Here is a 13,366-nt window from a genome sequence, read left to right on the forward strand (position 1 = left end):
CGCCAAGCAAGTATCACACGTGGTGTCCACTCCGAACTATTCTATACATTTTTAGACGGTTCAGATTTGGAGAAAGAAAAAAAGAGTGAGAAAGTGTTTGGGGGAGAGAAGAGAAAAAGTTTCAATTCAAGTCGTTCAAAAGTGTATTGGACGATTTGGATGTGCCGAGCGGATACCACGTGAGATATATTCGCCCGGCACCGAAAAATTTCTCCTGAATCATGATGTATGGTGAAAACATACAATAGTCCAGGTACATTGAACTTGGACAAATTCCTAATGGAGTTTATTTTGTTGCAACTTTAAAAAGAAATTAAACCCAGATATTGCAGCCTGCATGCCATTACGTATGTTTTAAATAAGGTAAGGAGAGAGAGAGAGAGAGAGAAGAGGATGGACAATTTCTCGGTGTTGCCGGAAGGATGCATTTCACAGATTCTGTCCATGACCTCTCCCCGGGACGCGTGCCGTTCGTCCGCAATCTCATCCGGGTTCGGCGCAGCTGCCAACTCAGATTCCGTTTGGGAGAAATTTCTGCCCTCAGATTATCGGCAAATCATTTCTAGATCTGTATCTCCAGTGGTCTTCTTCTCCACCAAGAAGCAGTTGTACTTCAGTCTCTGTGATTCTCCTCTCCTCCTCGACGGCGGCAAACTGGTAGTAAATCCCACACGCCATCCCTTCCCTTGCCGGGTTTTTTTTTTTTTGCTGCTGCTGCCCTCTTCTTGTTACTGGAATCGTATTCAGTTACTTGTTCAATGAATTCGATCACTTGATATATGCATGTACATACACATTTTTATCTGGTGTGTTGTTTGACTGAACTAATGGTAAATGATCTGTTCCAAAAAAAGAAAAAAAAAACTAATAGTAAATGATGGGATTGGATCATTTCCGGTCCAATTTTTTAACAGCAGGAAGGACCATACATTTTAGGAAATTTTAACCCACACAGAAAAATTTTAAGAAAATATTTCACTCAAGAGACTTGCAGGGCCAATTCCATAGAATTTTTTCTAATTAACAAAGGAATTAATATAATACACGAGAATAATTGAAATTGTGGAAAGGCCTGGGTTCCCTTGCACCCCTGGACCGCCCCTGCCTTCGGGTGTGTTTATTTTTGTTTGACAAAACCAATACTAATGTTTGGCATTTATCGAATGCATGCAGAGGAGAGTGCTTTAGTTCTTGATATGGTCATTGTACCATCTAGAGTGATCATTGGATTTTCACATTGGAATTTTTCTCTAGACCCAAACTCCCGAAAATAATTGTCGCAATATTAATAGATCGGTTTTCCTATTGTTAGCTCACTGGGCTGACAATAAATATACTAGAAGTCAAGAAAAACACATATTTCTGTATATTTTTTACACTATTTAATACACGAAACATATTGTTATTGGCCCATTGGGCTGATTTTAGAATTTTCCTTAATAGATTTTCGTTGCAAGTGATTTACGTGAAAAATGTGGTTTGCATTATTAAGATATCGTACAGTGAAACAAACTGAGCCTTACGATATACAACAACAGTTTGAGGATCTGATATGCGTCTTCTACTGATGCTATATCTTCGTATGATGTATTCCAGAGCTTTGCACTAGACAGAGAAAGCGGGAAGAAGTGTTTCACTCTACCAGCCCGGGAACTCGCAATTCCTTGGAAAGAGGATCCCCGATTATGGAAGTGGATATCATTGCCTGAGTCAAGGTCTCTCTCTCTCTCTCTCTCTCATTTGCGCGTCTTTTTTTTTTTATCATCCATTTTCATGTATGTCACCAAACTTGGTTTGTGCAAACACCATCTTTAGATGACCTGAATCTGAGGGGAAATGAAATCAAATCGGATCATTTTGTAATAATATCTAATTCGAATCTTGTCGCATTTAGACTGAATCCGGTTCATTGACAAGTGTACCTCCATCCCATGATAATATCAAACTCTAGCTCTATAGGGAAAAAGAAAAGAAGAAGAAGAGGTGGAGACTAATGAAGACCATACTCAAGAAAGAGATTACCTCAGGTAGTAAATTACAGAAATTAAAGTTGTGCCGGGTCGGATCTGGATCAAATCCAGTTGCCAGGCCTACTGGGAGATGGGAGGTGTCGGGATCAGAATCCTGTTTACTTTAGAAAGTGATTCCAGCTAAGCTGAAATCCTATTCTGTTCCCTTCAAGTTTGCTCTCATTCGAATTGAGCCTAAGGGACCGTTCGGATAAATGTGGATTTCAAAGGAATAAATTTGCGAGTATCTACTCAAATTTAGATTTAGCAGGGTAACATATGGATGGGGACATTGAGTTCCAAAGTTTATGACATCAAATTGAAAGGATTAATAATTAATCGGAGTGATTTAAAGTCCTTCATTTGATTGTAGTTCGACAAGGATCTTGGATTCTTAGCGAAACACGTCTTCTAGGTTTAAACCATCCTCTACATTTGTTTCAGAAGCGACCCGTAGCAAAACTTCTTATATTTCTGCTAGAATTGGACATTAATTTCCTCTAATTGAAATTCATATATATGCAAATGGATCCTAATATTTTTGTTATATCTTGGTTGAATTCAAGACTGATGTGCATAGTATGTGCAGATTCTCAGAGGTGGCCCAGGTTGTGGGTGTTTGTTGGCTTAATATTTGGCGCAGGATTAGCACTGCAATGCTATCTCCAAAAACCACTTATGCAGCTTACCTCATTTTCAAATTTACAGTCCAGAAGAGACATTATGGGCTTGAGTCGCTTCCGGTGAAGGCGTCTGTCAGATTTGTAAAGGAAGGAGAAGATGGGTACGAAGACGATAACAGTAGTATTGTTTTCTTAACCTTGCAGACACTGGCAAATTTGGATAGAGGACAAAATGGATGGCTCCCTCAAATGAGAGAGGAAGGGTGGATGGAGATTGAATTGGGGGAATTTTACAACGACGAAGGAGACGATGGTGAAGTGGAGATGAGATTGAGGGAGATCAGTGACTGGAAGTCCGGACTTATCGTGGAGGGCATTGAGGTACGGCCTAAAGTTGGTGTATAAAAAAAAAAGAAAAAAGAAAAAAAAGAGAGTTACGGTTCGCCATGGTTGTCTTCTACGAGGGAAGTGATTTTAAAGCCCGCATAGAATTTTAAAAATTCCATCACATATTCGGCTTGACAGAGGAACGTGTTACGATGGGGTGTGGCGATGCCAGTATATAGTCCAAGCCGAATGCGTTGCTTTGTTAAATTGGAACATGCCTTCGAAAAACTTAAATAGTACAAATACTGGGCAATCTGGCATGGATTTCTATCTAAATCAAAAAAGCTTCTTTGTTGTGGCCATGGCAGTTCGTTGCGGTTAAATTTGCGCATTTATTGGCTTCGAGTTGTGAATATACTTGATGGTATGGCCTCCAATTTCTATTCGGAAGCGACATGCATTCAGGGACATCGTTTGCTTAAAACGATGAGATTTATTCTGATTCCTGTAGTACTTTGACAAACTGAAACAGTTGCATAAACAACTTTGATGTTGGTGGCGGCAGCGTTCTTGTCAAGAATAAATTGGCTGCAGTGACTCTACAATGTTCGGTGGTCTCCTTTTTATTTCCTTGAACTAAAAAGAAAGAAAGAAAGAAAGAAGGAAGATGTTAAGCTTGTGTATTACGAGCTGAGCCAAATTTATAACGTTCACAAAATTTTAAATGTGAGTCCAAGTTTGAACAATTAGTCTCAAAAAATTCTTAAGCTAGACTAAACATGTATATTACAACACCATCCCCAGTCGGGTAATAGGCGGTACATGCACAAAGAGGCCCAGGACGAACTCAAACTCATCGACAAGATGATCGGTCCATACTCTTAAGTCTTGAAAGCATTAAAAAAATAATTTATTTGGGTAAGAGATCATTTTGCCATTGGAGTGAGCCTGACCCAAAATATGTTTTTACTAAATTTTTGACCCAAATTTGGGTAAAAAATTGGGTCAAAGCTGGAGATGCTCTAACAAAATAGAACAGAGGGAGTACAAAAATACATACAATTTTAAGGTTTATAGATTGGTGTCAAGAAATTTTAAAAAATATGCAAGGAAATATTTTATTTTTATTCAAAAATTAAATGTCTCTTTGTAGTAGACTATTGACTGGGTACATATATTACATATATTTAGAAGTCTGTTGCATTATTTATTCTCCGGTTCCAAATTGCTTGTCCCTTCTTGGAGACCGTGCATTTTGGATGCAACAAATAATGCATTAACATGATTTTTTTTCCCAAATTTTTTTAATCCAATTTAAAGAACTCATTGAGAGAAAAATTGGCAGTTATACTTCGATTTTTTTTTTCCATAAATACATTTCTTTTCATGTAAAATGCTCTGTTTTTTAAAAAAATAAAGCAATTTTGGACGAGGAGTACAAAATAAGGGATTGTATTTAGAATTGAGGTTTGGTAGGGGTACATGAAAACAATCCATGATGGATAGTTTTCATGTACCTGCCATTTTCGTTTGGAATTTTCCCAAAATGACGAATGAAAGTGTTAGGTATCAAAAAAAATATATCCTAAAGTTATCCCGAATAGAATTTTAGAAGTATTTACGATCGCAAATAGACTTTTATTAGCGATAAAAAATATCAGTTCGGAGTGATTTCGGAATATTTTTTGCAGAAATGATTTTCACACAGAGATTTTTGCACATATCTTGCACATACATTTTTGTGGGGTTCATATTGGGGTTCCACAAAATGATCCGAACCGTTCATCTTTTTTAAAATAATTTTTGGAGGGTTTCTGCAAAAAATCAACTCCAACGGATATCGGTAAGAACTTTCTAAAAAATCGTAGGGCGAATCATTCTGTTTTGCCTTACGAATTCTGAGGAAGCCCTTACTGATATCTGTTGGAGCTGATTTTTTACAAGAACCTTCCAAAGAATATTTTTAAAAAAAATGAGTGGTTCGGATCATTTTTTGAAATCCCGATATAGGCCCCATAAAAATGTATGTACAAAATATGTGCAAAATTATCTGTGCAAGTAGCACAGTTGTATTTTTGGGGTGGCTAGCATTGCTCAATGATGAAAAGGTCGGAGAGAGTAATGTACCATTGTCTGGCATAACTCTATTTTTCCTTGATCGTCTGATCACGATTCTGTTCTGGGTTGCCCTCCTTAACCCAATAATTCACCTGGGAACACCATCAATGGAGATCGAAAGCGACCCGACACACCAAGAATCCAAAAGGACCAATAAAACCCACCAAACCCCCATCCCAACCCAACAAGCTTCGGACCGACTTCCCGACCTTCCGCACGAAATCATCGCCGAGATACTCACGAGGCTGCCCGTCAAGTCTCTGCTGCAATTCAGGTCAGTTTGCAAATCATGGCTTTCTCTAATCTCAAATCCCCATTTCGTGAAATCCCATCTCAGTTTAGCATACAAAAGCGATGATTATACCCACAGGAGACTTGTTTTGAGCTGTGTTCGTCCCCATTTCGATCTCAAGTCATGTTCCCTTGGATCTATATTGAATGACCAATCCGATACGGCTGTAGATCTTGATTATCCATTGAGAGCCCCTCATAATTCGGTCTGGATTGTTGGTTCTTGTAATGGTTTGGTGTGTATTGCTATAGAAGAAGATGGCGTATTCCTGTGGAACCCAACTACTAGGAAATCCAATAGGTTGCCGGACTCAGGTGTTCAAATGCGTTACGGATGCTTTATTATATATGGGTTTGGTTATGATTTGTGTAATGATGACTACAAAGTGGTAGTGATCTTCTGTGTTCTTCGTAGCGGAGGTTCATACGAGACTGAGGTTAAGGTTTACTCATTAAGGACCGATACATGGAGGAGGATTGGAGACTTCTGTCATGGTATTCCGTTGAATGATTCGGGGAGATATGCGAGCGGGTCGCTCCATTGGTCTGCTAGTGGGGTTCAAGGTTCAAGTTACTCTTGGGACATTGTTTCTCTTGATTTGGTGAACGAGGTGTACGGGAAGGTTGTGCTGCCTAATTTTGGTGAGGGTAGGTTTGATTCGACGTTGGAGATTTTAAGAGGATGCCTTTGTGTGCTATGTAACTTCCCTGGTACTCGCTCTGATATATGGGTGATGAAGGAGTATGGGCAGACAGAGTCATGGACTAAGTTGTTTTCAATACCACATATTACAAATCTATGGGGTTATGAAGACTCCACGCTATTGTATCTTTCAAGGAACGGTGAAGTTTTACTGCAGCTTGGGCCACGATTAATTTTGTGCAATCCCAAAGATGCTACATATAAGAATATTGTGATTCACAATTTGCTTGCTTGGCTTGAAGCTCATATCTATGTTGAGAGCCTAGTCTCACCTAACGCCAGAAATGTGATTCAGAGGGAACACCAATAACATAAAGCATAGACAGGTAAAATTATACCGTAAGCTCTTACTTTTGATCTCAAAACCTAAATTTCTTTCAACATTTCAACATTTATTCAGTCCTGTTGTTGTCTGAGCCTTGATTGTTTTGTAACTAGAGAAGAATATTTTTTTGAAGAAATAGATTTGCTGAAGTGCTTAGCAATGGCTTTAAATGTCTTTTATGTAGTAATTCCTTACATGTTGATGCTTGTGACTAAATGATTGAAAAATGAAGCTAAAGAAGAATCTGTATGCCTTGCTCTTATTATTTGTAAGAATGTTATTTCCAAAAAGATGTTACATCTTAAAGTGTAGTTACTCTTTTCATGCTTAAGTTGGATACTGCAATTGGCAATTTCAAGAAAAAGTATGGTACTCACACGAGTTGCATTTTTTTATTTGTTATTGTCATTAGGCTGTTCAAATGGCACTGCAATCTTTTCCGAAGTTTACTAAAAAAAATAAAAGTAGACAAAAATTACACGAAAACTTTTTATGTTCTTTCCATCTACCAACTCAAAAGGATAGAAGCCGTGTTAAGTCAATGCAAATGTTGGTATCTTATAGTCTTGAAGAGGGTTTTTCTTAGGTACATCGGATATGGAACCAAGAAAGGAGGAATTAAACATCCTCTGATAATTTAACCCCAATTGATCAGACACCTACGGGTAGGGGGTTCTACCATGACCACAAAGGGTTCATCTTGTTCGGCTCCTATCTTTGCTATCTTTTCTCAGCGCACTGATTTTCTTCTCTTCTTGTTTCTTGGATGCATTTGTCTCCTCTTTCCAGATGGAAGCTTCTTGTGTATTGCGTTTATGAATCCCTTTCGAAAAACAAAGCAAACTATAGCGTTGAATAATGCATACTGGAAATGGTGGTGATTTCCCAATTAATCATGTTTTCTCCTCACTAGTGGCATATCATTTGTCATAAGTTAGAACTTAGAAGCAAGGCAGGTATTTTTCTGTCACAGGCTATTAGAGATACACAATTTTATCCCCTATGCTGGTCTAATATGTAGGTATCCTGTTTCATTTTTCATGAACCTTATTTGTGATTTTATTTCTTTTCCGGCCCCATTCACTGCAGAGGAAATGAAAAGTCAGTTCTTTTTTATTTTCTTCCTTAAGTGTGTGCGAACAAGTTAGTATAAAGAATCCGAATGAGAATTTCATCAGTAACACATTTTCATGTCGGGTCCTACTAGGCGAAGTTTCTTGAGATTACCACTTGCAGGTGTCTCATCATGGTTTCATGATACATCTGGATTCACAATAATCCCACGTAGACAATTGTCTAGTAACTCATCTTTATCTTCATTTCGAAGTAGGACTGCAAGCTTAGCCATCCACGTAGTGGTTGTTCATTTAAAAAATCAGCTTCTTAGGGCCCTTATACTTCTTTTGTATGCTTCTCTATGGGTTGGGTTTACTTCTTGTTATCCCGTTCATTCGATTTTTTGTTTTGGCAGGTTTGCACCAGCCCCTGTCTAGCCTTTCATTTCTACTGTTGCCCATGGGTTTGTGCCCAGAGGTCTAGGATATGGATCCCATGCATTTCTGAAGTGTCTCACATGGTCCCTGACCTTCATCTGTTCCATTTGCAATTCGAGCACTACTCAAGTCCATAGCTCTGTGGCACGCCTGATCAGTTCACTTCTGATGTTGCTGCTTTAGGCTCTGATGTTGCTGCTTTAGGCTCTGATGAGACTGAGTGCTGTCAGTTTGTTGTTTCTTTTCGGTACTTGATGCCTGCATAGTGATCACGTTACTCTTTCGTCATTACTTAGTTGACTTTGCCACGTACAAGTCATCATATTGCTATAAGATATTAAGATGTTTCTATGTGATTTTGAAGGCACAATGGATATGGCCTTTTGACCTTACTCGGTAGTAGAGCTCCTCGTGTTTCATTTTATGTGTTTTTCGGGGTCCCCTGTTGTTCTTCTGGAGTGTTAAGAAATAATCTATTGTCACTCACTATAGTGATGAGTCCGAGTAGTACTCTTCAGCTCAAATTGTTCTGAGACCATTTCAACTACTCTTCTTTAAGAGCTTCAGTGACATTTCGACGCTACTGTGATAATCACAGCACCACCGACATGGCTTCCAACCCTGTTTTCTATGCTAGTGTAGTGGGCCGAATAGGATGTGAATGTATGTAAACTGATTTGATTTGAAATGTGTCTTTTGAATGACACCTAATCATCGTGGACGGACGCGTCTTTTATGAACAAAGATGTCTCTTCCCTTGGTGACCATTTGTAGAGTCACCAGTTGGTTTATAAATATCATGCCCCTCATTCATTTTGTGTGGTTAATCTTTCCTAATGCTTTCATTAAGTCAAAGTCCTTCCATATGAAAGACTGCAAACACAAGTTTGGTTCGCTAGGGCCTTCAATTGTAGTGATGCTTTGGAGGGATTCTGATCAAGTAGTGTTGGGAGACAGACATCCAATACAAAACTCTAAGCACCGGAGCGGGGGCGGAATGTTTCTTCAAATATAGAGTGCCACACTCGCCTTGATCACTATGATATTTTCAACGACTTCTAGGTTTTGAGTTCTGATTTTATTGCATTCATATTTTTGGTTTTGTCTCAAAAAGCAGAATAATTTCTATCAAAAACATCGGTGTTGCGCACAAGGAAAAGCAACTGCAGTGAAACCAACAATGCCAATTTGACTTGAAAGGTTAACCAAACGCATCTCTCCAAATACAAAACATGAAAAGCTTTATATACCTAAATAAAACCATAGGAAGAACAAGCCTCAATAGAAGACACCACAAGCCTTCTAGTGGACATTATTCAGCAATAGAACTGCGTAAGCTATACACATTTATTACACATACACACACATGGAGGATGAAAAGTGAAACGTGTTTTCACTTCATAATCTCCCAACCACTTACTTTGCATAACGTCATAATCAACAACGCAATCTCATATGCATTCTGTTGTGTTGCTAAAATCTAACCAAACAACTGCTTTGCCAGCCTAGCGAAGAAGGTTAGGATGGAGATCCCGTATGCCTTCAGAAATTTTGTTCTCACTAGGTTACTGAATCCCTTTAGAAACGAATCCACAATACCTCTAATCACCTCCCAGATCGTTCACCCTGCTCTTACCAAAAACCCGCTAATTCTAGACCATATGCTTGCCCTTTTTGCAGGTGTCTGGGTTGCACTTGTAGAACTTCCTGCTTGAGCTGCAGCCTCTTCTGCATACATGGTTACATTTTGTAGACAGTTGAAATATGCTATAAGACAGTCAATCCCTTCAAGAAATAAATGAAGTATCTTTCTTTTCCATCTGTCCAACAAACATGTCTGTCTTTCTTTTCGTACGTTTTCTTGCATCACTCACTATGTTTCTCATTAACTAATTCCACTGTTACAACTTGGGCGCGATTGAGGTGCGCCAATACACTCATCATGGTCATCTTGCTGCAATATGCACTCAACGCATCTCCGACAACTAATTCTACTATAGATGTGCAGGAACTTGTAAAATGTTTTAGATGTGGGACTTATTTATGGGTGTTGTGAATGTGTTAGTTTGGGGACATAATAGGTATCCCAATGGTGTGGTCAAAGTGTGTGCGAGGGAAAGTTAGATAAATAAATTGAAGGTATGTATGTACGTAATTTTAACATGACAGCGGTCTCAACCTCTCTTCTTCTCCTTTTTCTCTGATCTCCTCGCCCCCACTCTTCATGTTATACTAAAGTTGGCATTCCTGTAACGGCCCGCTTAATTACTAAAGTATTTTCTTTATTGGGATGGCACATACAGGCCATGCCGGTGTGTTCTAAGTACCATTCTGATTTACCGCTATAAATAGTTTAGATATTTTAAATATATTTATCTACACAAGTTCATGCTGAGAAAATTTGGTTGTTCTAATAGGCTGAAAACATCGGAAAGCTACTTTGATAGTTCAAGTACTAGTGATCAAAAGCAAGTGATACATCCTCGTAGAACTTTGCTAGCATTACATATACATGCACAAACACTTGCACATACACTCACGTTGTGGTGTAAGAATTCTTGGATCCTTGTGTGAGTCGACTTCGACCGAAAAAACAAAGCACCAACCCGGCAAGTTACCTTCTAGCCTGGGGCCTTGCTTGGAGTAGGGGACACAACAAAGCGTTTTGTTTTTTCGATGGGGGCATTTAGGCCAGGGCTTGTTTGTAAGATCCAAATTGTTCATGTTTTTTGATCATCGAATCCGTCTTCTATGAAAAGTTTGATATTGGTCAAACTTTAGCACCCACATGAAAAATACGTATTTTTCTTGATGTGTAGGAGTATTTTTTTAAGTCATAGAAGCTACCTTGCTTTCAGAAAAACTTCTTGCGTTCATTCCCTCACCAAATGAACAAAGGAAGACTTGGCAAAAAATCCCTCATATTTTAAAGGGAAAATTTCAAAAAAACCTCTGAACTTTTTGACAACTCGCAAAAAAAAATACCTGGACTTTAACTATTAACAAAAAAACCACCTAAACTTAGCATTCCGTTAACAATTAGGCTCCTCCGTCCAATTCCGTCTATTCCTAACGGATGGAGCTAATGGAAGGCGTTAACTTTTTATTTTTTTTACTTTTTACATTCAAAAATTACTTTTAACTCTTTCTTTTTTTATTGGTAAATAAATATGCAATAAAATTATTATTTTTTTGACTATTTATCAAAAATTACTTTAACTCTGTTTTTTACTATTTATAAAAATAACTTTAACCACCATCTTTTTTGTTACTCTCAAATTTTACCTTTCACCTTCTCTATCTCTCTCTCCTTTTTTTTTAAGAACTTTAACCCCAAACCACCAATCAACCCCACAATCAATTGCCAAAGCTCTAGCTCTAATTTTAGAAATTCAAAATTACTTTTTACCTCCTTTTTTTTAGCATTCCTTTTTTTTTATATATATTTTTTACTTCCGAAATTACTTTTAACTCTTTATTTTTAGTAGTAAATAAATATGAAATAAAGTTTTTTTTCTTACTATTTATCAAAAATTACTTTAACTCTAATCTTTACTATTTATAATAAAGAGTTTAAGACCCATTTTTACTCTCTCTCTCTCTCTCTCTCTCTCTCTCTCTCTCTCTCTCTCTCTCTCTCTCTCTCTCTCTCTCTCTCTCTCTCTCTCTCTCTCTCTCGCTCCACTGATGAAAATCCTCCCCCCTCTTCTCTCCACCGATCAGTTTGGAGAAACCCAAAATTCCTCTATCAGTTGGTTGTGGGGTTAATTGGTGGTATGAGATCGAATTTCTAAAAAAAAAGAGGGAGATAGAGTGGGGGAAAGGTTAAATTTGAAAGTAAAAAAAAACGGGGCGGGGTGCAGGGAAGCAGGGGGGTGTTAAAAAGTAATTTTCGTAAATAGTTAAAAAAACAGGGGTGAATAATTTTTTGGAAAATATTAAGGAAAAAAAAACTTTATTGCATATTTATTTATGACTAAAAAAAATGAGTTAAAAGTAATTTTTGGAAGTAAAAGTAGTAAAAAAGAAGAAGAAAAGGTTACAAAGAGGAGGTTAAAAGTACTTTCGAATTTTTGAAATTGTGGCTAAGGCTTTGGTAGTTGGTTGTGGGGTTAATTGGTAGTGTGGAGTCGATTCTAATATATAAAAAAAAAGGGAGAGGGAGGGGGGGGAAGGTAAAATTTGAAAATAAAAAATGGGGTTAAAGTAATTTTCGATAAATAATAAGAAAAAAAACTTTATTGCATATTTATTACTAATAAAAAACAAAGAGGCAAAAATAATTTTTGAATGTAAAAAGTAAAAAAAAATAAAAAGTTAACGCCTTCTGTTAGCTCCATCCGTTAGGACTAGAAGGAATTGGACGGCAGTGGCCTAATTGTTAACGGAATGCTAAGTTTAGGTGTTTTTTTGTTAATAGTGAAAGTCCAGGTGTTTTTTTGCGAGTTGTCAGAAAGTTCAGGGACTTTTTTGAAATTTTCTCTCTTTTAAAAGCATAACGCTCTATTGTGCCCCTACTCACAGCACAGCCTCAAGTCCATACTTCGAATTCAACTGGCCAAAAGTATTTTAATTAGGGTAGTTTTTTCCCAGATTGGATTAGAGATCCCGTAGGCCCACACAATGTTTATGCTTTGATCTATTTATTTGAGCGACAACAACAATTCTCAGATGGCTGTTTCGACCTGGGCTTGCTGTTTTCAGTGATGCTCTTTGCTTCTTGGGGTGACTCGGGGTCGGTGGCGTGCTACAGGTTTCCAACCGTGTTGGTGGGCGATGGTGCGGGTCATCGGCCTCGGCATCTAGTGGTCTCCCTTGCGTCCAGTTTCTGGTTTTTTGGCGGTGGTTGTTCACCTGGATTTTGGAGGTCGGCGGGCTGTTTGGGCTGTGGTGTGTGGTGGTTGTGATTTGGTTAGGGTTAGGTTGGGGGTTTGGGCTAGGTTTGGTTCCTCTTGGACTGGGTTTGGCCCATTGTTGAGCGTTAGTGTTTGATTTGGACATTGTAGGCCTCCTTGTGCTTAATTGTATTTATCTGGGTTGGTTAGACCCATTTAAGATATTTGGGCTTCGGCCTTTAGTGGGTTTCATCCCATTTGGATGCCCTGGCAGATTGGCTTTTTGCCAATTGTAGGTCTGGGTTTTGGATTTGATTGATTATTCTTCTGAACATGACGTTATTTCCTTGCTCCTATTAGTCTTGTAATAAATTCAAGATTCATAAAAAAAAATTTGCCATTCAAAAAAAAAAAAAAAAGGAGAAGCAATTCTCACATGGCTGAAATAAAAAGATGGAGGTGGATGAAATAGAATCCAGAGAATTCTGTACATGTAGATGTAGGAGTGAAAATAATGAGAAGAGTCCGATAATTCAGTCATGGTGAAGACTTTGAAAGGTGTATGGAGGGTTTGAGGCACGATGCCACGATCCTTGGTATTGATCGTTAGATAAAAACGAATAGTTTTGGGTTATTTTCAAG

General features: G+C 38.1%; 2 protein-coding genes across 3 annotated transcripts; both read left to right on the forward strand.

The window, feature by feature from the left end:
- Positions 1–340: 340 nt before the first annotated feature.
- On the forward strand, positions 341–3,516 carry LOC131300421 (putative F-box protein PP2-B12). Its single transcript, XM_058326259.1, has 3 exons — positions 341–657; positions 1,597–1,715; positions 2,599–3,516. Exons 1-3 carry the CDS (start codon positions 394–396, stop codon positions 3,035–3,037), a joined length of 822 nt encoding a protein of 273 aa, XP_058182242.1. The 5' UTR covers positions 341–393; the 3' UTR covers positions 3,038–3,516.
- A 1,519-nt stretch (positions 3,517–5,035) lies between these two features.
- Positions 5,036–13,037, forward strand: LOC131300422 (F-box/kelch-repeat protein At3g23880-like). 2 transcript variants are annotated; one of them, XM_058326260.1, is made up of 2 exons: positions 5,036–6,397; positions 7,868–8,255. In XM_058326260.1, the coding sequence occupies exon 1, from the start codon at positions 5,185–5,187 to the stop codon at positions 6,379–6,381; it is 1,197 nt and encodes a 398-aa protein (XP_058182243.1). In that variant the 5' UTR covers positions 5,036–5,184; the 3' UTR covers positions 6,382–6,397; positions 7,868–8,255. The 2 variants fall into 2 exon arrangements, with proteins under 2 accessions (XP_058182243.1, XP_058182244.1); XM_058326261.1 differs by lacking the exon at positions 7,868–8,255 and adding an exon at positions 12,594–13,037 and having other exon boundaries at positions 5,047–6,397.
- Positions 13,038–13,366: the final 329 nt, after the last annotated feature.

This window comes from Rhododendron vialii, chromosome 9a (assembly GCF_030253575.1).
Source record: "Rhododendron vialii isolate Sample 1 chromosome 9a, ASM3025357v1".
In the NCBI taxonomy this organism is placed as follows: domain Eukaryota; kingdom Viridiplantae; phylum Streptophyta; class Magnoliopsida; order Ericales; family Ericaceae; genus Rhododendron; species Rhododendron vialii.